The sequence below is a fragment of the Rana temporaria genome, chromosome 4 (assembly GCF_905171775.1).
Source record: "Rana temporaria chromosome 4, aRanTem1.1, whole genome shotgun sequence".
Taxonomy (NCBI): domain Eukaryota; kingdom Metazoa; phylum Chordata; class Amphibia; order Anura; family Ranidae; genus Rana; species Rana temporaria.
Genome location: NC_053492.1, coordinates 14,039,964 through 14,062,227, shown reverse-complemented (window position 1 = coordinate 14,062,227; position 22,264 = coordinate 14,039,964). Strand labels below are relative to the sequence as shown.

General features: G+C 51.0%; 2 protein-coding genes across 6 annotated transcripts in view; one reads left to right on the top strand and one right to left on the bottom strand.

Annotated features, from left to right (window-relative positions):
• The window catches only part of SLC30A3 (solute carrier family 30 member 3), a 53,195-nt gene extending 52,124 nt beyond the window's left edge, over positions 1-1,071 (bottom strand). Inside the window, exon 1 of the mRNA XM_040347987.1 lies at positions 891-1,071. Within this exon, the coding sequence (XP_040203921.1) occupies positions 891-958 (68 nt within the window). The 5' untranslated portion in view covers positions 959-1,071. The remainder of the gene's footprint in view (positions 1-890) is intronic.
• A 6,450-nt stretch (positions 1,072-7,521) lies between these two features.
• The window catches only part of LOC120935953 (uridine-cytidine kinase-like 1), a 41,422-nt gene continuing 26,679 nt past the window's right edge, over positions 7,522-22,264 (top strand). For 2 of the 5 annotated variants that reach the window (XM_040347981.1, XM_040347983.1), the window contains exons 1-5: positions 17,790-17,968; positions 19,817-20,016; positions 20,477-20,583; positions 21,793-21,963; positions 22,057-22,128. In XM_040347981.1, the coding sequence (XP_040203915.1) occupies positions 17,805-17,968; positions 19,817-20,016; positions 20,477-20,583; positions 21,793-21,963; positions 22,057-22,128 (714 nt within the window). In that variant the 5' untranslated portion in view covers positions 17,790-17,804. Of the gene's footprint in view, positions 7,630-17,789; positions 17,969-19,816; positions 20,017-20,476; positions 20,584-21,792; positions 21,964-22,056; positions 22,129-22,264 lie in introns of those variants that run through there. The other 3 variants (XM_040347985.1, XM_040347986.1, XM_040347984.1) reach the window with 3 other exon arrangements.

Genomic DNA, 22,264 nt, shown 5'->3' with positions numbered 1-22,264 from the left:
GGTGAGCAATGGGTGATAATGGGGTGTAAAGAGAGGATTCGGGTGTGTAGGAAATGTCAATGATTGTGGGATGTAGTATTCGACTGTTTGCTGATGTTTGGGGGATGTGTGGATGGTGATGGGGGGTACAAATAATCGGGGGTACAGGATATCTGGGTGCTTAATCTGGTATATGAAGGGTTGTTGTCGGGTGTCCTGTATTAGTGTGTATGGGGGGAATGGGGTGTTTGGTATTGGGGTGCCCGGTGTGAAATGAAGGGTGTCGGGTGTCCTGTATATAATGAGGGGAATGGGGTGTTTGGTATTGGGGTGCCCGGTGTGAAATGAAGGGTGTCGGGTGTCCTGTATATAATGGGGGGAATGGGGTGTTTGGTATTGGGGTGCCCGGTGTGAAATGAAGGGTGTCGGGTGTCCTGTATATAATGGGGGGAATGGGGTGTTTGGTATTGGGGTGCCCGGTGTGAAATCAAGGGTGTCGGGTGTTGAGGTTCTCTGTGTAATGAAAGATTTGGGGTGTCCGGTATTCGGTATAATGAGGTGTCCGGTATGGAGGTGTCGGGTGTCCAGAATTGGGATGTGGGGTGTCCAATATGTAGGTGTCATAAAAGGAGTGGGGTGTCCATAAATCGGGTGTATAGAAGGATGTATGGGGTCCAGTATTTAAGTATTATAAAGGGGGTGTCCAATACTCAGGTGTGGGGTGTTCAGTAGTATTGGGGTGTAATGAAGGGGGGAGGGGGGTTGCCCCATAACGGGGTGTAATGAGGGGTGGTGTGTTCTCCAGTATCGGGGTGTAATGAAGGGGGGAGGGGGGTTGCCCCATATTGGGGTGTAATGAAGGGTGTGTGTTGCCCCATATCGGGGTGTAATGAAGGGTGGTGCGGTCTCACCTCTGGATCTTCAGCCGGGTGTTGGTCCTGTTGGGCTCCACCAGTCGGTGGCTCTCCCCGGGCTCCATGCGGTCGGGTGATGATCGGGACTCCCGCAGTGAGATCTGCAGAGGAGGAGAAGATCGCGGACTGCGGAGATCAGATCGCGGCTCGGATCAGTGCGGAGGGGAGATCGCGGCGATGTGATCGGGAGAGCGAGGAGAGGAGGACACAGGAGAGTACATGGGGGGAGGGGAGACACCGGGAGCCTCATACACCCCCCCCCCCCCGGGACCCGGACACCCTCATCATCACCCCACAATTATTACATATCACTCCTCATCATTATACTTATTATCATCACCCAACTCTATACATTCTAATTATATATCATTGTATTATATTATTATTATTATCATCACCCCCTCTATACATTACAATTATTATTATACATCATTGTATATTATTATTATTATTATTATTATTGTCACCCCCCCCCCCCTCCTTCTATACATTTTAATTCTAATTATATATCATTGTATTATATGATCATCATCACCCCCTCTATACATTCTAATTATTATTACATATCATTGTATAATAATATTATCATCATCAGCCCCCTCTATACATTACAATTTTTATTATCTATAATTGTATTATATTATTTATTGTTTTTATTTTATTCTCCGTCATTACACATATAGATTTTAGATACTATTCTCTGTACATTATAAATACTGTTATTATTATCACGTCTTTCTATACCTAATAATTATTACAAATCATTGTATATTATATTTATTATCCCCTCACTGCACATTGTTTATATTAGCTATCATTGTAAAATGCATCTATTAAATATATATTATTATCACTATTATTCACTGTACATTGTCATTGTTGTATATGTTCTCTGTACGTTATAATTATAAATGTTATCACCTCTTTTACACATTATAATCATTAGTATTTCTTATCCTTGTGTAATATCATCATTATTATTATCATTATTATTATTATTATTATTATTATTATTATTATTAGCCTCTCACTAGAATTTCATTTTCTATCATTGCACATAATAATAATATAACGATAATAATAATAATAATAATAATAATAATAATAATAATAATAATAATTATTATTATTATTTTTAGTTTTTTATTATCATTCATCATTGTACATTGTAATAGATATATTACTCTTTTCTGTACATTATAATTATTATCATCTTTCTGTGTATTATGCTTCTAATTACATTACACATTATAGAGGATATAATATAATTCTCTTTTCACTATAATTATTATATCACCAATTACAACGACAGCGTATTATTATCATTATTATTATATTACTCGTTATATATTCATTGATCACTGTCCATTATTACTGATCCCTGTATGTAATACCAATTACAACGACATCATATTATTATATTATTAATATTATTATTATTATTATTATTATTATTATTATTATTATTATTATTATTATTATATTACTCTTCTATTGATTTTTATTGTTCTGTTATCCATCTTCGTACATTATCATTACATTACTATTCTCATAAATTATAATTGATTATTACTGATAATTGTTATTGTTATATAATAGTTGATCATTATTACTCCCCAATCATTGATCTATATACACCGAGTAATATCACCCCTCATATTCTTATATTATTATCTTATATTACCATTATATGATATATATACTCTGTTATATACTTCTGTAAATTATCATCGCTGTGTTATCATCATTATCTGATTTTACACATTATATTTTCATTATAACTGATCCCTGTATGTAATACTAATGTTACCCCATTATATATTATAACTGATCCCTGTATATAATACTAATGTTACCCCATTATATATTATAACTGATCCCTGTATGAAATACTAATGTTACCCCTCATTATATATTATAACTGATTCCTGTATGTAATACTAATGTTACCCCCATTATATATTATAACTGATCCCTGTATGTAATACTAATGTTACCCTTCATTATATAATATAACTGATCACTGTATGTAATACTAATGTTACCCCCATTATATAATATAACTGATCACTGTATATAATACTAATGTTACCCCTCATTATATAATATAACTGATCCCTGTATGTAATACTAATGTTACCCCCATTATATATTATAACTGATCCCTGTATGTAATACTAATGTTACCCCCATTATATAATAACTGATCCCTGTATGTAATACTAATGTTACCCCCATTATATATTATAACTGATCCCTGTATGTAATACTAATGTTACCCCCATTATATAATAACTGATCCCCGTATGTAATACTAATGTTACCCCCATTATATATTATAACTGATCCCTGTATGTAATACTAATGTTACCCCCATTATATAATAACTGATCCCCGTATATAATACTAATGTTACCCCCATTATATATTATATCGGATCCCTGTATGTAATACTAATGTTACCCCCATTATATAATAACTGATCCCCGTATATAATACTAATGTTACCCCCATTATATATTATATCGGATCCCTGTATGTAATATTAATGTTACCCCTCATTATATATTATAACTGATCCCTGTATGTAATACTAATGTTACCCCCATTATATATTATAACTGATCCCTGTATATAATACTAATGTTACCCCTCATTATATATTATAACTGATCCCTGTATGTAATACTAATGTTACCCCCATTATATATTATAACTGTTTTTTCAGATCTCCGCCTATTCTAGACCCACCAAGGATTCTTTACTGTAAGAGCAGTCAACCTATCATGTCTTTATAATGGAAGAGATATCAAAATGATATATATATTCTGAGAGACCCCCCATTGTTAAAGAGGTCTTCCAGATTCATGTAAGACCCTCCCCCGCAGACCCCACAACCATTGTGCCTGAGTTGTAAAGAGACCCTTGTTCTCATTAACATGGGGACAAGGTGCTTTGCCAGGGGGTCCCCCACTTTATTCTGAGGGACCCCCTTTGTTAATGAGGGCTTCCAGATTCCCCCACTTTATTCTGAGGGACCCCCTTTGTTAATGAGGGCTTCCAGATTCCCCCACTTTATTCTGAGAGACCCTCAAAGACTTATTGGTTTAGACGTGAGCGTAAATTACGGCCAGCCCCATTCCTGGACGACTTACGCAAACTACGTAAAACGTGAAAAGTTCGACGCGGTTCCGACGTCCATACTTAACATTGGCTACGCCATCTTTTTGGTGGTTCATCTTTACGCCTGAAAACGCCTTACGTAAACGGCGTATCTTTACTGCGACGGGCGAGTGTACGTTCGTGAATAGGCGTATCTCGCTGATTTACGTATTCTTGGTGTAAATCAGCGTACACGCCCCTAGCGGCCGGCGGAACTAGACAGCTAAGATACGACGGCGCCGGCGGTCGTATCTTAGCAACATTTAAGCGTATATCAATTTGAGAATACGCTTAAATATACGATGGAGCAGATTCGGAGTTACGATACAATATACGCCGGCGTAACTCTACCTGAATCTGGCTAACAGTGTTTTAGTGTGTGTGTGTGTGGGGGGGGGGGCATTAGAGTGTAAGCTCCTCTGGTACAGGGACAGATGTGATTGGCTCAGTGTTCTCTGTACAGCGCTGCGGTATATGTCAGAGCTATATAATGTATAATAATAGTGTGTGACTGTGGGGGGACATTAGAGTGTAAGCTCCTCTGGTACAGAGACTGAGGTGACTGGCTCAGTGTTCTCCGTACAGCGCTACTATATATGTCAGAGCTATATAAATATGTAATGAAAAGTGTGTGACTGGGTGGGTCAGTATCCTCTGTACAATGTAGAATTATACAATGTAACACACACAGGAAACTCATCATCATCATATTGCTACAAATGTTTTTATACAAGAATTTCTAGGATGATGCACACACTGCCATCTTGTGGTAGAAATGCTAACTGCAGCTCAGTTGCCTGGTAGAGCAGTGGATGGTTTATGCTGCAAACAAGTCCTTCTATCTAGAGGTCTCCACACACAGAAATCATCTGACTACTTTCACTCTGGTGGTGACAATTGGTGGGTCGGTGACAATTTCCCACAGACACATTGTCAGAAGAGTCATAGAATAAAATAAGGTCGCTGGGAAACATTTTCATCCTAAATATAGAGCCATTTATCCCACTGTCCATCCAGAGCCTCTGCTTTATAGACCAGATACTTCCTAACAGTGCCGATCCTGACCGCCCTGGGGCCCCAAGCAAAATCCTGCTAAGGGGCCCTCTACCTGTCCCGAGATGCTGTGAGCTATGTAAACCATTAGCCTTGTGCCCAGTGCACACACCATGCAGCCTTGTGCCCACCATGCAGCCTTGTGCCCACCATGTAGCCTTGTGCCCAGTGCCCACTAAATGCAGCCTTGTGCCCACCAATGCAGTCTTGCACCCACCATGCAGCCTTGTGCCCAGTGCCCACCATGCAGCCTTGTGCCCAGTGCCCACATGCAGCCTTCTGCACACCATGATGCAGCCTTGTGCCCACCAAATGCAGCCTTGTACCCAGTGCCCACCATGCATCCTTGTGCCCACCAATGCAGTCTTGTGCCCAGTGCCCACCAAGCAGCCTTGTGCCCACCATGCAGCCTTGTGCCCAGTGCCCACCAAATGCAGCCTTGTGCTCACCAAATGCAGCCTTGTGCACAGTGCCCACCATGCAGCCTTGTGCCCACCAAATGCAGCCTTGTGCCCACCAAATGCAGCCTGGTGCCCAGTGCCCACCATGATGCAGCCTTGTGCCCACCAGCCTTGTGCCCACCAGCCTTGTGCCCAGTGCCCACCATGCAGCCTTGTGCCCACCAAATGCAGCCTTGTGCCCACCAAATGTAGCCTGGTGCCCAGTGCCCACCATGATGCAGCCTTGTGCCCACCAATGCAGCCTTGTGCCCACCAAATGCAGCCTTGTGCCCACCAAATGCAGCCTTGTGCCCAGTGCCCACCATGATGCAGCCTTGTGCCCACCAATGCAGCCTTGTGCCCAGTGCCCACCAAATGCAGCCTGTGCCCAGTGCCCACCAAATGCAGCCTTGTGCTCACCAAATGCAGCCTTGTGCCCAGTGCCCACCATGCAGCCTTGTGCCCACCATGCAGCCTTGTGCCCAGTGCCCACCATGATGCAGCCTTGTGCTGTGCCCACCAGTGCAGCCTTGTGCCCACCAACTTCAGCCTTGTGCCCACCAAATGCAGCCTTGTACCCAGTGCCCACCATGATGCAGCCTTCCATGATGCAGCCTTGTGCCCACCAATGCAGCCTTGTACCCAGTGCCCACCATGATGCAGCCTTCCATGATGCAGCCTTGTGCCCACCAATGCAGCCTTGTGCCCAGTGCCCACCAAATGCAGCCTTGTGCCCACCATTTAGCTTACCTGTGCAGGAGAGGAAAGGAGAGGAACAGGAGAGCCGCCAGATGATCAGCGCGCAGCGCAGGGAACACAGCGATAACAGTTTTCATTTCATTTGCCGTGTTCCCCGCCACTCGCTGTCATATACAGCCCCGCCCCCTGATCCCGGGACTTTAATAGACAGATCCCCCGTCACCAGGATTGGATGGGTGATCTGTCTATCAAAGTCCCGGGATCAGGGGGCGGGGCTGTATATGACAGCGAGTGGCGGGGAACACGGCAATTGAAATGAAAACTGTTATCGCTGTGTCCCCTGCGTGCGCTGCGCTCTGAACATCCAGGCATCTCTCTCTCTCTCTTCCCCTCCACGATCGCTGGGAGAAGGACTCCCATTCCACCGGCGCCACCCCTGCACCCATAAGGGGGAGGCGGGGCCTCGAGTAATTTGCGGGGCCCTATGCAGCTTGCGTTATGAGCGTTTAGGGCCAATCGGCTCTGCATCCTAAATATAGAGCCATTTATCCAACTGTCCATCCAGGGCCATTATAATATGGGTGGGTTCGATGGCTGTACAGGGGCCCCAGGCTCTGGGGGGTCATTATAATACGGGTGGGTTCGATGGCTGTCCAAGGGCCCCAGGCTCTGGGGGGGGGTCATTATAATACGGGTGGGTTTGATGGCTGTCCAGGGGCCCCAGGCTCTGGGGGGGGCCTTATAATACGGGTGGGTTCGATGACTGTCCAGGGGCCCCAGGCTCTGGAAGGGTCATTATAATACGGGTGGGTTTGATGGCTGTCCAGGGGCCCAGGCACTTGGGGTTATTGTAATTTGGTTGGGTAGCTGTACAGGGGCCCCAGGCTTTGAGGGGGGGCCCCATTGTTATATGGGTGGGTTGGGGAGCCCCGAGCTGTGTGGGGGAACAGATGAACACTCCGGGGGGAGGGGTCACCTTGTTCTCTCAGGCTGATTTGTCTCTTTATCAGTACACGTGTCCATGTCAGGGGCAGCCACGCCCACTTATACATCGAACCGCGCCCACTTGCCCTGTCACCAGCAGAGATGTGGACAGATGTCAGAGGGCGGGGCTATCACATTGAGGAGGGCGGGAACACACGGCTGCTTACAAAAAAATGTGTTAAAAGTGGGCGGGTCTGTCAATGGTGATCGGAAGGGTGGGCGTGTAGAAAGCGGCGCTTATAGGAGGAGCTGTAATATTACAGCGCTAGTTGGGCGGGGCTGTAGGAGACGGCGAATCCGGTTGGTGGAGGTGACGGTGCTTAGAGATGACGCGGTGGTGGGCGGGTCATTACTGGGAAGAAGATGGCGGGAGAGGCAGGCAGAGCGCGCTCACACAGGTAGGCGGGCTGTGTGTCCGAGTGGTCGGCTCCGATGGAAGCTGTACTGTCACCTGACACCCTCCTCAATAAATATCCTCCCCCATATCCGGGTCTTACACCCAGCCCTTCCTCCCAGTGATGGGTCCCATTCCTCCCAGTGATGGGTCCCATTCCTCCCAGTGATGGGTCCCATTCCTCCCAGTGATGGGTCCCATTCCTCCCAGTGATGGGTCACCCTTCCTCCCAGTGACGGGTCACATTCCTCCCAGTGACGGGCCACCCTTCCTCCCAGTGATGGGTCACATTCCTCCCAGTGACGGGTCACATTCCTCCCAGTGATGGGTCCCATTCCTCCCAGTGATGGGTCACATTCCTCCCAGTGATGGGTCACATTCCTCCCAGTGATGGGTCACCCTTCCTCCCAGTGATGGGTCACCCTTCCTCCCAGTGATGGGTCACATTCCTCCCAGTGACGGGTCACATTCCTCCCAGTGATGGGTCCCATTCCTCCCAGTGATGGGTCACATTCCTCCCAGTGATGGGTCACATTCCTCCCAGTGATGGGTCACCCTTCCTCCCAGTGATGGGTCACATTCCTCCCAGTGATGGGTCACATTCCTCCCAGTGATGGGTCACATTCCTCCCAGTGATGGGGTCACATACCTCCCAGTGATGGGTCACATTCCTCCCAGTGATGGGTCACATTCCTCCCAGTGATGGGTCACATACCTCCCAGTGATGGGTCACATTCCTCCCAGTGATGGGTCACATTCCTCCCAGTGATGGGAAACATTCCTCCCAGTGATGGGTCACATTCCTCCCAGTGATGGGTCACATACCTCCCAGTGATGGGTCACCCTTCCTCCCAGTGATGGGTCACATTCCTCCCAGTGATGGGTCACATTCCTCCCAGTGATGGGGTCACATTCCTCCCAGTGATGGGTCACATTCCTCCCAGTGATGGGTCACATACCTCCCAGTGATGGGTCACATTCCTCCCAGTGATGGGTCACATACCTCCCAGTGATGGGTCACATTCCTCCCAGTGATGGGTCACATTCCTCCCAGTGATGGGAAACATTCCTCCCAGTGATGGGTCACATTCCTCCCAGTGATGGGTCACATACCTCCCAGTGATGGGTCACCCTTCCTCCCAGTGATGGGTCACATTCCTCCCAGTGATGGGTCACATTCCTCCCAGTGATGGGTCACCCTTCCTCCCAGTGATGGGCCACATTCCTCCCAGTGACGGGTCACATTCCTCCCAGTGATGGGTCACCCTTCCTCCCAGTGATGGGTCACCCTTCCTCCCAGTGATGGGCCACATTCCTCCCAGTGACGGGTCACATTCCTCCCAGTGATGGGTCACCCTTCCTCCCAGTGATGGGTCACATTCCTCCCAGTGATGGGTCACATTCCTCCCAGTGATGGGTCACATACCTCCCAGTGATGGGTCACATTCCTCCCAGTGATGGGTCACATTCCTCCCAGTGATGGGTCACATTCCTCCCAGTGATGGGTCACATTCCTCCCAGTGATGGGTCACATTCCTCCCAGTGATGGGTCACCCTTCCTCCCAGTGATGGGTCACATTCCTCCCAGTGATGGGTCACCCTTCCTCCCAGTGATGGGTCACATTCCTCCCAGTGATGGGTCACATTCCTCCCAGTGATGGGTCACCCTTCCTCCCAGTGATGGGTCCCATTCCTCCCAGTGATGGGTCACATTCCTCCCAGTGATGGGTCACCCTTCCTCCCAGTGATGGGTCACATTCCTCCCAGTGATGGGTCACATTCCTCCCAGTGATGGGTCACATTCCTCCCAGTGATGGGTCACATACCTCCCAGTGATGGGTCACATTCCTCCCAGTGATGGGTCACATTCCTCCCAGTGATGGGTCACATTCCTCCCAGTGATGGGTCACATTCCTCCCAGTGATGGGTCACATACCTCCCAGTGATGGGTCACCCTTCCTCCCAGTGATGGGTCACATTCCTCCCAGTGATGGGTCACATTCCTCCCAGTGATGGGTCACATTCCTCCCAGTGATGGGTCACCCTTCCTCCCAGTGATGGGTCACATTCCTCCCAGTGATGGGTCACCCTTCCTCCCAGTGATGGGTCACCCTTCCTCCCAGTGACGGGTCACATTCCTCCCAGTGATGGGTCACCCTTCCTCCCAGTGATGGGTCACCCTTCCTCCCAGTGATGGGCCACATTCCTCCCAGTGACGGGTCACATTCCTCCCAGTGATGGGTCACCCTTCCTCCCAGTGATGGGTCACCCTTCCTCCCAGTGATGGGTCACATTCCTCCCAGTGATGGGTCACATACCTCCCAGTGATGGGTCACATTCCTCCCAGTGATGGGTCACATTCCTCCCAGTGATGGGTCACATTCCTCCCAGTGATGGGTCACATTCCTCCCAGTGATGGGTCACATTCCTCCCAGTGATGGGTCACCCTTCCTCCCAGTGATGGGTCACATTCCTCCCAGTGATGGGTCACCCTTCCTCCCAGTGATGGGTCACATTCCTCCCAGTGATGGGCCACATTCCTCCCAGTGATGGGTCACCCTTCCTCCCAGTGATGGGTCACCCTTCCTCCCAGTGATGGGTCACCCTTTCTCCCAGTGATGGGTCACCCTTCCTCCCAGTGATGGGTCACATTCCTCCCAGTGACGGGTCACATTCCTCCCAGTGATGGGTCACATTCCTCCCAGTGATGGGTCACCCTTCCTCCCAGTGATGGGTCACCATTCCTCCCAGTGATGGGTCACCATTCCTCCCAGTGATGGGTCACATTCCTCCCAGTGATGGGTCACATTCCTCCCAGTGATGGGTCACCCTTCCTCCCAGTGATGGGTCACCCTTCCTCCCAGTGATGGGTCACCCTTCCTCCCAGTGACGGGTCACCCTTCCTCCCAGTGACGGGTCACATTCCTCCCAGTGATGGGTCACATTCCTCCCAGTGATGGGTCACCATTCCTCCCAGTGATGGGTCACCCTTCCTCCCAGTGATGGGTCACCATTCCTCCCAGTGATGGGTCACCCTTCCTCCCAGTGATGGGTCACATTCCTCCCAGTGATGGGTCACCATTCCTCCCAGTGATGGGTCACATTCCTCCCAGTGATGGGTCACATTCCTCCCAGTGATGGGGTCACATTCCTCCCAGTGATGGGTCACATACCTCCCAGTGATGGGTCACATACCTCCCAGTGATGGGTCACATACCTCCCAGTGATGGGTCACATACCTCCCAGTGATGGGTCACCCTTCCTCCCAGTGATGGGTCACCCTTCCTCCCAGTGATGGGTCACATTCCTCCCAGTGATGGGTCACATTCCTCCCAGTGATGGGTCACATTCCTCCCAGTGATGGGTCACATACCTCCCAGTGATGGGTCACCATTCCTCCCAGTGATGGGTCACCCTTCCTCCCAGTGATGGGTCACATACCTCCCAGTGATGGGTCACATACCTCCCAGTGATGGGTCACATACCTCCCAGTGATGGGTCACATACCTCCCAGTGATGGGTCACATACCTCCCAGTGATGGGTCACATACCTCCCAGTGATGGGTCACATACCTCCCAGTGATGGGTCACATACCTCCCAGTGATGGGCCACCCTTCCTCCCAGTGATGGGTCACATACCTCCCAGTGATGGGTCACATTCCTCCCAGTGATGGGTCCACATTCCTCCCAGTGATGGGTCACATACCTCCCAGTGATGGGTCACCCTTCCTCCCAGTGATGGGTCACATTCCTCCCAGTGATGGGTCACATTCCTCCCAGTGATGGGTCACATTCCTCCCAGTGATGGGTCACATTCCTCCCAGTGATGGGTCACATTCCTCCCAGTGATGGGTCACATTCCTCCCAGTGATGGGTCACATACCTCCCAGTGATGGGTCACCATTCCTCCCAGTGATGGGGTCACATTCCTCCCAGTGATGGGTCACCCTTCCTCCCAGTGATGGGTCACCCTTCCTCCCAGTGATGGGTCACCCTTCCTCCCAGTGATGGGTCACATTCCTCCCAGTGATGGGTCACCCTTCCTCCCAGTGATGGGTCACCCTTCCTCCCAGCGACGGGTCTACCCTTCCTCCCAGCGACGGGTCTACCCTTCCTCCCAGTGACGGGTCTACCCTTCCTCCCAGTGACGGGTCTACCCTTCCTCCCAGTGACGGGTCTACCCTTCCTCCCAGTGACGGGTCTACCCTTCCTCCCAGTGACGGGTCTACCCTTCCTCCCAGTGACGGGTCTACTCTTCCTCCCAGTGACGGGTCTACCCTTCCTCCCAGTGACGGGTCTACCCTTCCTCCCAGTGACGGGTCTACCCTTCCTCCCAGTGATGGGTCACCCTTCCTCCCAGTGACGGGTCACCCTTCCTCCCAGTGACGGGTCCACCCTTCCTCCCAGTGACGGGTCCACCCTTCCTCCCAGTGACGGGTCCACCCTTCCTCCCAGTGACGGGTCCACCCTTCCTCCCAGTGACGGGTCCACCCTTCCTCCCAGTGACGGGTCCACCCTTCCTCCCAGTGACGGGTCCACCCTTCCTCCCAGTGACGGGTCCACCCTTCCTCCCAGTGACGGGTCCACCCTTCCTCCCAGTGACGGGTCTACCCTTCCTCCCAGTGACGGGTCTACCCTTCCTCCCAGTGACGGGTCACCCTTCCTCCCAGTGACGGGTCACCCTTCCTCCCAGTGACGGGTCACCCTTCCTCCCAGTGATGGGTCACCCTTCCTCCCAGTGATGGGTCACCCTTCCTCCCAGTGATGGGTCACCCTTCCTCCCAGTGACGGGTCACATTCCTCCCAGTGACGGGTCACATTCCTCCCAGTGATGGGTCACCATTCCTCCCAGTGATGGGTCACCCTTCCTCCCAGTGATGGGTCACCCTTCCTCCCAGTGATGGGTCACCCTTCCTCCCAGTGATGGGTCACATTCCTCCCAGTGATGGGTCACATTCCTCCCAGTGATGGGTCACATTCCTCCCAGTGATGGGTCACATTCCTCCCAGTGATGGGTCACATTCCTCCCAGTGATGGGTCCACATTCCTCCCAGTGATGGGTCACCCTTCCTCCCAGTGATGGGTCACCCTTCCTCCCAGTGATGGGTCACCCTTCCTCCCAGTGATGGGTCACATTCCTCCCAGTGATGGGTCACATTCCTCCCAGTGATGGGTCACATTCCTCCCAGTGATGGGTCACATTCCTCCCAGTGATGGGTCACATTCCTCCCAGTGATGGGTCACATACCTCCCAGTGATGGGTCACCATTCCTCCCAGTGATGGGTCACCATTCCTCCCAGTGATGGGTCACATACCTCCCAGTGATGGGTCACATACCTCCCAGTGATGGGTCACATACCTCCCAGTGATGGGTCACATACCTCCCAGTGATGGGTCACATACCTCCCAGTGATGGGCCACCCTTCCTCCCAGTGATGGGTCACATACCTCCCAGTGATGGGTCACATTCCTCCCAGTGATGGGTCACATTCCTCCCAGTGATGGGTCCACATTCCTCCCAGTGATGGGTCACATACCTCCCAGTGATGGGTCACCCTTCCTCCCAGTGATGGGTCACCCTTCCTCCCAGTGATGGGTCACATTCCTCCCAGTGATGGGTCACATTCCTCCCAGTGATGGGTCACATTCCTCCCAGTGATGGGTCACATTCCTCCCAGTGATGGGTCACATTCCTCCCAGTGATGGGTCACCATTCCTCCCAGTGATGGGTCACATTCCTCCCAGTGATGGGGTCACCCTTCCTCCCAGTGATGGGTCACCCTTCCTCCCAGTGATGGGTCACCCTTCCTCCCAGTGATGGGTCACCCTTCCTCCCAGTGATGGGTCACATTCCTCCCAGTGATGGGTCACCCTTCCTCCCAGTGACGGGTCCACCCTTCCTCCCAGTGACGGGTCCACCCTTCCTCCCAGTGACGGGTCCACCCTTCCTCCCAGTGACGGGTCCACCCTTCCTCCCAGTGACGGGTCCACCCTTCCTCCCAGTGACGGGTCTACCCTTCCTCCCAGTGACGGGTCCACCCTTCCTCCCAGTGACGGGTCCACCCTTCCTCCCAGTGACGGGTCCACCCTTCCTCCCAGTGATGGGCCACCCAGTGATGTTCTTGGTGGGGGGGTAGATGGAATGCTCAAGTGATGTTCTCGGGAGGGGGGGGGTAGATGGAGCGCTCCAGTGATGTTCAAGAAGTCCACAAGACTAAAGTCCAAAGTACAAACACGCATGCTCAAAACCAATGCTAAAGATCAGACAACAATAGCAGACGTTGTAGTTCGGCTTGAAAGTTGAGAGCCCTCTGCTAGCCTAGTGGTTTCCGGTGGGGTCTCAAACAGATCCACCTTGGGTATAGTCCATTGTATAAAAAAATCAGCTCCCTGTATCCGTTGGGCAGTGCGGGGTGTATCGGTCTGTCGGCGCTCCGCTCTGATCTTCCGGTGATTGGGCGGGAGGAGAACGGAGCATCGCCACCTTGGGCTGCACGGTGAGCACTGAGGACAAAATGGCTGTTCCCACCACCTGCCATGTATCCTGGGCTCCACCTGCGGGCCTGGGAGCGACATAGCGGGTACCACCGGGTAGAGGGGAGGTGAGCGGACACACATGTGCTCTCCTCCCCTTCTTGTTGCTGACCAGGAAGGGACCTGTATGACGTCACTTCGGGGTCTCCGATGACTGGCTACCCAAGGCTGTGAAAGAATGTGATGCCATGGGATCTGCATTACATTTAGTGGAGCACAGGAGAGACCTCTCATTAACAACCTGCCCACCGCCTAACTGTAAGCGTACGTCATGAGTTTTAAAGGCGACCTCGGGCAGAGTCTGCTTTCCCATAAAAGTGATCCCAGTGGCAGGATTGCCACAGGATCACTTTTAGAATCGGCAGGAAAGGTGCCCCCGTCTGCCGCTTCCCAGGCTAACGTTACTGATCGGTAGCTTTGGGTAACCCTCCGGCGTCGGCATGGTTTTTTCATAGAGATGAGTGGTGGCCCATTCTATGAGTGTGTGCAATTTTAACCACTAGGGGTCCGCGATATAGCCGAATGACGGGCACAGCGCGGGCCCCAAATGCCGGGAGGCCGTCAATAGACGTCTTTCCCTTTGCACGCGCAACGCGTGCCCCCTGCTGTGATCACCGAGCCACTGAGACTCGGGTGATCACAGATCTGTGTAAGGGGTCTGTCCCGGCTACTTGCCATGTGATTGGCTGTCAGCCAATGAAAGATGATCACATGATGTAAACAAAGGATCGGCAATTTTTTTTTTCTCCTCACGCTGACGTCATGAGATGGGAAAAAAAAGTCAATCCCTGGCTTGTGTACAAGGGACATTGGTCCCGCAGAGGCAATTCAGCCTCATCTGTGCCCAAAAATACCGCCTGCCAGTGCCCACGAGTGCCACCTATCAATGCCCACCAGTGGTGCCAATCAGTGCCACCTAGCAATGCTGCCTATCAGTGTAACCTACCAGTGCCCATCAGTGCCAACCATCAGTGCCACCTATCAGTGCCACCTCTCAGTGCCGCCTATCAGTGCCCACTAGTTCCGCCTTATCGGTGCGCATCAGTGCAGCGTACATCAATGAAGGAGAAAAATTACCTGTTTGCAAAAAAAAATTTAAAATATTATTTATTTATTTTAAATCTGTCTTTTTAAATGTTTTTAACAAAAAAAAAAAAAACGCAGCGATGATCAAATACCACCAAAAGAAAGCTCTATTTGTGGGGAAAAAAATTATAAAAATGTAATTTGGGTACAGCGTTGTATGACATGTTGGGTATCTATTTACTCGGCGTAACATTATCTTTCATATTATACCCCAAAAAATTGGGTAATGCTGTGTTTGATTTTTTTTCAATTTTTTTTTTTTTTATCCATTAAAGTGTATTTTTTTCCAAAGAAAATGTGTTTGAAAAATCGCTGCGCAAAAAAACATGCAACATAAAAAAAAAAAAATTCAACAACTGCCATTTATTCTCTAGGGTCTTTGCTAAAAAAATATATATGTGTGTGTTTGGGGGTTCAAAGAAATTGTGTAGGAAAAGATACAGGTTTTAACTTGTAAGCAACAAATGTCAAAGGACCTAGTCAGCAAAGGGTTAAAGGAGAACCTGTCACCAAATCATCACATGGGGATCTTTTTTTGTGATTGGGGGGGGGGGGGGATGCCGGGGTCTCATGTATGCATTAGGGTGTAAGCAGGGTCACAGGTCTGCTCTAGGGTGTCGGCGAGATCAGGATTGTGTCCTGGGGGGGGGTTAGCAATGGGCTTTTTGGTGCCACTTGGGTCAGGATTGTGATCTAGGGTGTCTGCGGGGCCAGAATTGTGTCCTGGGGTGTATGGTGTCAAGATTATGCTCTAGGGGTCGGTGGGGTCAGGAGTTTGCTCTGTGGTGTCATTAGGGTCAGGCATGGGCTCTGTGGTGTCATTGGGGTCAGGCATGGGCTTTCGGGTGTTGTTGGGGTTAGGCATGGGCTCTCTGGTGTCGTTGGGGGTCAGGCATGGGCTCTCTGGTGTCGTTGGGGGTCAGGCATGGGCTTTCTGGTGTCTTCCGGGTCAGGCATGGGCTCTCTGGTGTCGTCGGGGTCAGGCATGGGCTCTCTGGTGTCTTCGGGGTCAGACATGGGCTCTCTGGTGTCTTCGGGGTCAGGCATGGGCTTTCTGGTGTCGTCGGGGTCAGGCATGGGCTCTCTGGTGTCAGGCATGGGCTTTCTGGTGTCGTCGGGGTCAGGCATGGGCTTTCTGGTGTCGTCGTGGTCAGGCATGGGCTTTCTGGTGTCGTCGGGGTCAGGCATGGACTTTGTGGTGTCGTCGGGGTCAGGCATGGGCTTTGTGGTGTCGTCGGGGTCAGGCATGGGCTTTGTGGTGTCTTCGGGGTCAGGCATGGGCTTTGTGGTGTCTTCGGGGTCAGGCATGGGCTTTGTGGTGTCTTCGGGGTCAGGCTTGGGCTTTCTGGTGTCTTCGGGGTCAGGCATGGGCTCTCTGGTGTCTTCGGGGTCAGGCATGGGCTTTCTGGTGTCTTCGGGGTCAGGCATGGGCTCTCTGGTGTCTTCGGGGTCAGACATGGGCTTTCTGGTATCATTGGGGTCAGGCATGGGCTTTCTGGTATCATTGGGGTCAGGCATGGGCTCTCTGGTATCATTGGGGTCAGGCATGGGCTCTGTGGTATCATTGGGGTCAGGCATGGGCTCTGTGGTATCATTGGGGTCAGGCATGGGCTCTGTGGTATCATTGGGGTCAGGCATGGGCTCTGTGGTATCATTGGGGTCAGGCATGGGCTCTGTGGTATCATTGGGGTCAGGCATGTGCTCTGTGGTGTCATTGGGGTCAGGCATGGTCTTTGTGGTGTCTTCGGGGTCAGGCATGGGCTTTCTGGTGTCATTGGGCTCAGGCATGGGCTCTGTGGTGTCATTGGGGTCAGGCATGGGCTCTGTGGTGTCATTGGGGTCAGGCATGGGCTCTGTGGTGTCATTGGGGTCAGGCATGGGCTCTGTGGTGTCATTGGGGTCAGGCATGGGCTCTGTGGTGTCATTGGGGTCAGGCATGGGCTCTGTGGTGTCATTGGGGTCAGGCATGGGCTTTCTGGTGTCTTTGGGGTCAGGCATGGGCTCTCTGGTGTCTTTGGGGTCAGGCATGGGCTCTCTGGTGTCTTTGGGGTCAGGCATGGGCTCTCTGGTGTCTTTGGGGTCAGGCATGGGCTCTCTGGTGTCTTTGGGGTCAGGCTTGGGCTCTCTGGTGTCTTTGGGGTCAGGCATGGGCTCTCTGGTGTCATTGGGGTCAGGCATGGGCTCTCTGGTGTCTTTGGGGTCAGGCATGGGCTCTCTGGTGTCGTCGGGGTCAGGCATGGGCTCTCTGGTGTCGTCGGGGTCAGGCATGGGCTCTCTGGTGTCATTGGGGTCAGGCATGGGCTCTCTGGTGTCGTCGGGGTCAGGCATGGGCTCTCTGGTGTCGTCGGGGTCAGGCATGGGCTTTCTGGTGTCTTCGGGGTCAGGCATGGGCTCTCTGGTGTCGTCGGGGTCAGGCATGGGCTTTCTGGTGTCATTGGGGTCAGCCATGTGCTGTGTAGTGTCATTAGAGTCAGCCATGTGCTCGTTGGTGTCATGTAGGGCGGGGTTTGGCAGTGACAGGCGGAGGGTCATCTGGTATTTTTATCTGTGGTTGCAGATGTCTCTCTTGCCTATGTTTGGCAGTCGGAGTCGCTGTGTTGTGAGATTTGTTTATGTTGGAGCTGCAGAGCCTTCCACTGCTTCCAGCATGAACCCGTCCGGCTCTGACTGCTTCTATGGGGCCGTTATATCTGCCCGGTCTGCTTTCCTGCCCCCGATCAGGTACCCTGTAGAAGTCGGAGGGTTGTTGTTGTTGTTGGTGTGTGTGTGTGTGTGTGAAGCTTTGTGATGACGTGTTTTTGGGCTCAGTAATCGCAATTTTCGCATTCAGGGACTTAATAGCAGTGTCATATTTTTTTTTTTTTTTTTTTAGGATTTGGTAGTCAAGGCGTGTGTGGGGGTTTTGGGATGTTATGAGGTTCTTTATTGGCCATGTGTGGGTGTTTGGGAGGTTTTGGGGATCAGTATTAGCTGTTTGGGGTCTTCTGGATATTTTGGGGCTCAGGATTGTCAGTCCCAGGTTTTGGGGCTTAGCTTAGCTGTGTGAGACTCCAGCGATTTGTTCTCAGGCTCAGTGGGGTTTTCAGGTTGTTTTGGGGGTCAGTATTGGCAGTGTGGGGGCGTTGGGAAGTTTTGGGGCAGTAGCATTCAAATGTTTGGTAGTGGCAGCATGGAGATGTTTTGGAACACAGTATCGGCTGTGTAGGGGCGTTGGAATGTTTGGAACTCGGTATTCACTGGAGGGGGGGGGGTGTAGGTAGGTTTTGGGTCTGATTACTAGCTGTTTGGGGGGTGTAGGTGGGTTTTGGGTCTCATTAATGACTGTGTGGTGGTGTTTGGATATTTTGGGGTTCAGTATTGACTGTGTGGTGATGTTTTGGGGCTTGGTATTAGCTTTGTGAGGGTGTTGGGATGTTTTGAGGTTCCTCATTGGCCATGTTGGGGTGCTGGGTATTTGTATTAACTGTGTGGGGGTGTTCGGGATGTTTTGGGGCTCACTATTTGCTGTGTGAGACTCTATGAATGTTCTGAAGCTTAGTATGGAACTGGGCGGGGTTTTCAGATTATTTTGGGGATCATTATTGGAATTGTGGCGTTTTCAGGATGTTTTGGGGTTTGATATTGGCATTGTGGGGTTTTGGGGCTCCAGTATTGGCAGTGTGGGGGTGTTGGGAAGTTTTGGTGCTCAGTAGCATTCAAAAGTTTGGTAGTGGCAGCATAGGGGTGATGGGAGATGTTTTGGATCTGAATATCGGCTGTGTAGGGGTGTTGCGATGTTTTGGGACTCAGTATTCACTGTGGGAGCGATGGGGGTGTAGGTAGGCTTTGGGCCATATTATTGACTGCATGGTGGTGTTTGGATGTTTTGGGGTTCAGTATTGGCTGTGTGGGGATGTTTTGGGGCTTGGTATTAGCTGTGTGGGAGTGTTGGGATGTTTTGAGGTTCGTCATCGGCCATGTAGGGGTGTTGGGCATTTGTATTACCTGTGTGGGGGTATTCGGGATGTTTTGGGGCTCAGTATTGGCCGTGTGAGACTCTGGAAATGTTTTGAGGCTCATTATGGACCGTGTGGGTGTTTTCAGGATGTTTTGTGGTTTGGTATTGGGCTCAGTGTTGGGATGTTTTGGGGCTCGGTGTTGGGCTGTGTTGGGATGTTTTGGGGCTCGGTGTTGGCTTTGTTGGGATGTTTTGGGGCTCGGTGTTGGGCTGTGTTGGGATGTTTTGGGGCTCGGTGTTGGGATGTTTTGGGGCTCGGTGTTGGGCTGTTTTGGGGATCGGTGTTGGGCTGTGTTGGGATGTTTTGGGGCTCGGTGTTGGGCTGTGTTGGGATGTTTTGGGGCTTGGTGTTGGGCTGTGTTGGGGCTCGGTGTTGGGATGTTTTGGGGCTTAGCATTGACTATGTGGGGGCGGTGGGATGTTTTGAGGTTCTGTATTGGCTGTTTTTGGAGCCAGGGAAGGAGGTATTAGAGTAGTGTAGGGATGTTTTGAGTGGGGGAGGGGTAAATGACCCGCACGCAGCTATCTTTGAACATAAACTGACCGCCCTCTCTCCTCCCATATCGTTGCAGTGACAGCGGGGAAGACTCGCTGGACACTTTGCTCACACGTCTCCCTCTCACACCATCTCTGTCTCCTCGAAAACGTACAACCAGCCAGAGCAAGACCGAACCGCCATTACTGCGCACCAGCAAGAGGACCATTTACACCGCCGGGCGCCCACCCTGGTACAATGAGTCTGGCACACCTTTCAAGGAGGCCTTCGTTATCGGTGAGTCAGGTGGAAGGTCACCAGGCAATTTACATGGCAAGGGAAATATGAAAGAAAGCATTATCAATGTTTCATATTTCGCAGGTTAAACTCCAGGCCTTGTTTTTTTATTTTTTTCATTTGTTTACCGGGCTAATCCTAACTGCTTTGCTGGAAAATAAAAATACTGTTGATCATATTAGTGACAACACGGGAGCACCATTGGGAGACAGGAACAGAGCGTTGTCACCCTATAACAGCAAGTGCATGAACAAAGACCTTCATGGCAGGATTACCAGACATTATTTCAAAGCTGTAGATTTATAAGGACTGTGAATGACAACAGCTTGGTAAAAACATATTCTATGTTCTATTTGATGTACAACATAGTATATAATATGATAGTCCTTCAGAGTATCCTCTCATCACTCAGAGTATTTCCTCTATATGTCTTTACTCATCATTCCTTTTCCCGTTCCAGGTCTGTGCGGCGGCAGTGCGTCTGGGAAGACTACGGTAGCCAATAAAATAATTGAAGCCCTGGATGTGCCCTGGGTGGTCCTTCTGTCCATGGACTCCTTCTATAAGGTCTGCTTATAGGATTATTTCTAGATTTTACATGGCTGAATGCCCAATGTCATCTTTGGGGGGGGGTGGGGTGGAGTGTAGAGCTGATATTTGTCCCGGGGTGGTGTAGAGCTCAGATTTGTCCCAGGGATCCAGCTGGGGCGTATCGTAGAGCCAAGTTATATCTTGGGGGGGGGGGGGGGTGGGTAGAGCTGAGATCTGTCCCTGGGACTGTCCTGGGGAAGATGGCGTAGAGCTGAGATCTGTCTTGGGGACCGGACTGGGGACAATGGCGTAGAGCTGAGATCTGTCCCAGGGACCCGACTGGAGGGAAGGCGTAGAGCTGAGATGTATCCCAGGGACCCAACTGGAGGGAAGGCGTAGAGCTGAGATGTGTCCCAGGGACCCAACTGGAGGGAAGGCGTAGAGCTGAGATGTATCCCAGGGACCCAACTGGAGGGAAGGCGTAGAGCTGAGATCTGTCCCAGGGACCCAACTGGAAGGAAGGCGTAGAGCTGAGATGTGTCCCAGGGACCCAACTGGAGGGAAGGCGTAGAGCTGAGATGTATCCCAGGGACCCAACTGGAGGGAAGGCGTAGAGCTGAGATGTATCCCAGGGACCCAACTGGAAGGAAGGCGTAGAGCTGAGATCTGTCCCAGGGACCCAACTGGAAGGAAGGCGTAGAGCTGAGATCTGTCCCAGGGACCCAACTGGAAGGAAGGCGTAGAGCTGAGATGTGTCCCAGGGACCCAACTGGAGGGAAGGCGTAGAGCTGAGATGTATCCCAGGGACCCAACTGGAGGGAAGGCGTAGAGCTGAGATGTATCCCAGGGACCCAACTGGAGGGAAGGCGTAGAGCTGAGATGTATCCCAGGGACCCGACTGGGGAAGATGGCATAGAGCTGAGATCTTCCTGAGGTCCTGGTTAGGGAGGGGTGTAAAGCAGAGATCTGGCTGGGCGGGTGTAGAGCGTTCCCAGATCCCTTGCTGGGAGGAGTGTAAAGCAGAGATCTGGCTGGGCGGGTGTAGAGCGGCCCCAGATCCCTTGCTGGGAGGAGTGTACAGCTGAGATTTGTCCCAGGGAGTTGGAGCTGGGATCAGTCCTGGGGACCCGGCTTGGGGGAGGGAAGCATAGACCTAAGATCTCCATATCCCGAGTCCCCCGTCTCGCCCTCTCTCTCCCTCTTCCATGTCTTGCCTTATAACTTTTCTCTTTCCACCTTCCGCAGATCCTCAGTAAGGAGGAGCAGGAATTGGCCGCCAGGAACGAGTATAATTTCGATCACCCCGATGCGTTTGACTTTGATCTTTTGGTGAATGTGCTGAGGAAGCTGAAGAAGGGGAAGAGTGTGAAGGTGCCGGTCTATGATTTCACCACTCACAGCCGCAGGAAGGATTGGGTGAGAGGGAGGGTTTTATTCCTGGGATTGCTCAGATGTGATATATGTGTGTGTGTGTATGGAGGTAGATCTGTTCTCACTCGTCTCTTCCAGAAAACCGTGTATGGCGCCAACGTTGTCATATTCGAAGGCATCCTGTCATTTGCCAACAAGGAGCTCTTGAAGGTGAGACTCTGCTACGCTTCTCTCTCAATGCTTGCTCAATATCTCTTCCTGACATAATCCTCTTCTCCTCCCGACATAATTCTCCTCTTCTCCTCCCGACATAATTCTCCTCTTCTCCTCCCAACATGATTCTCTT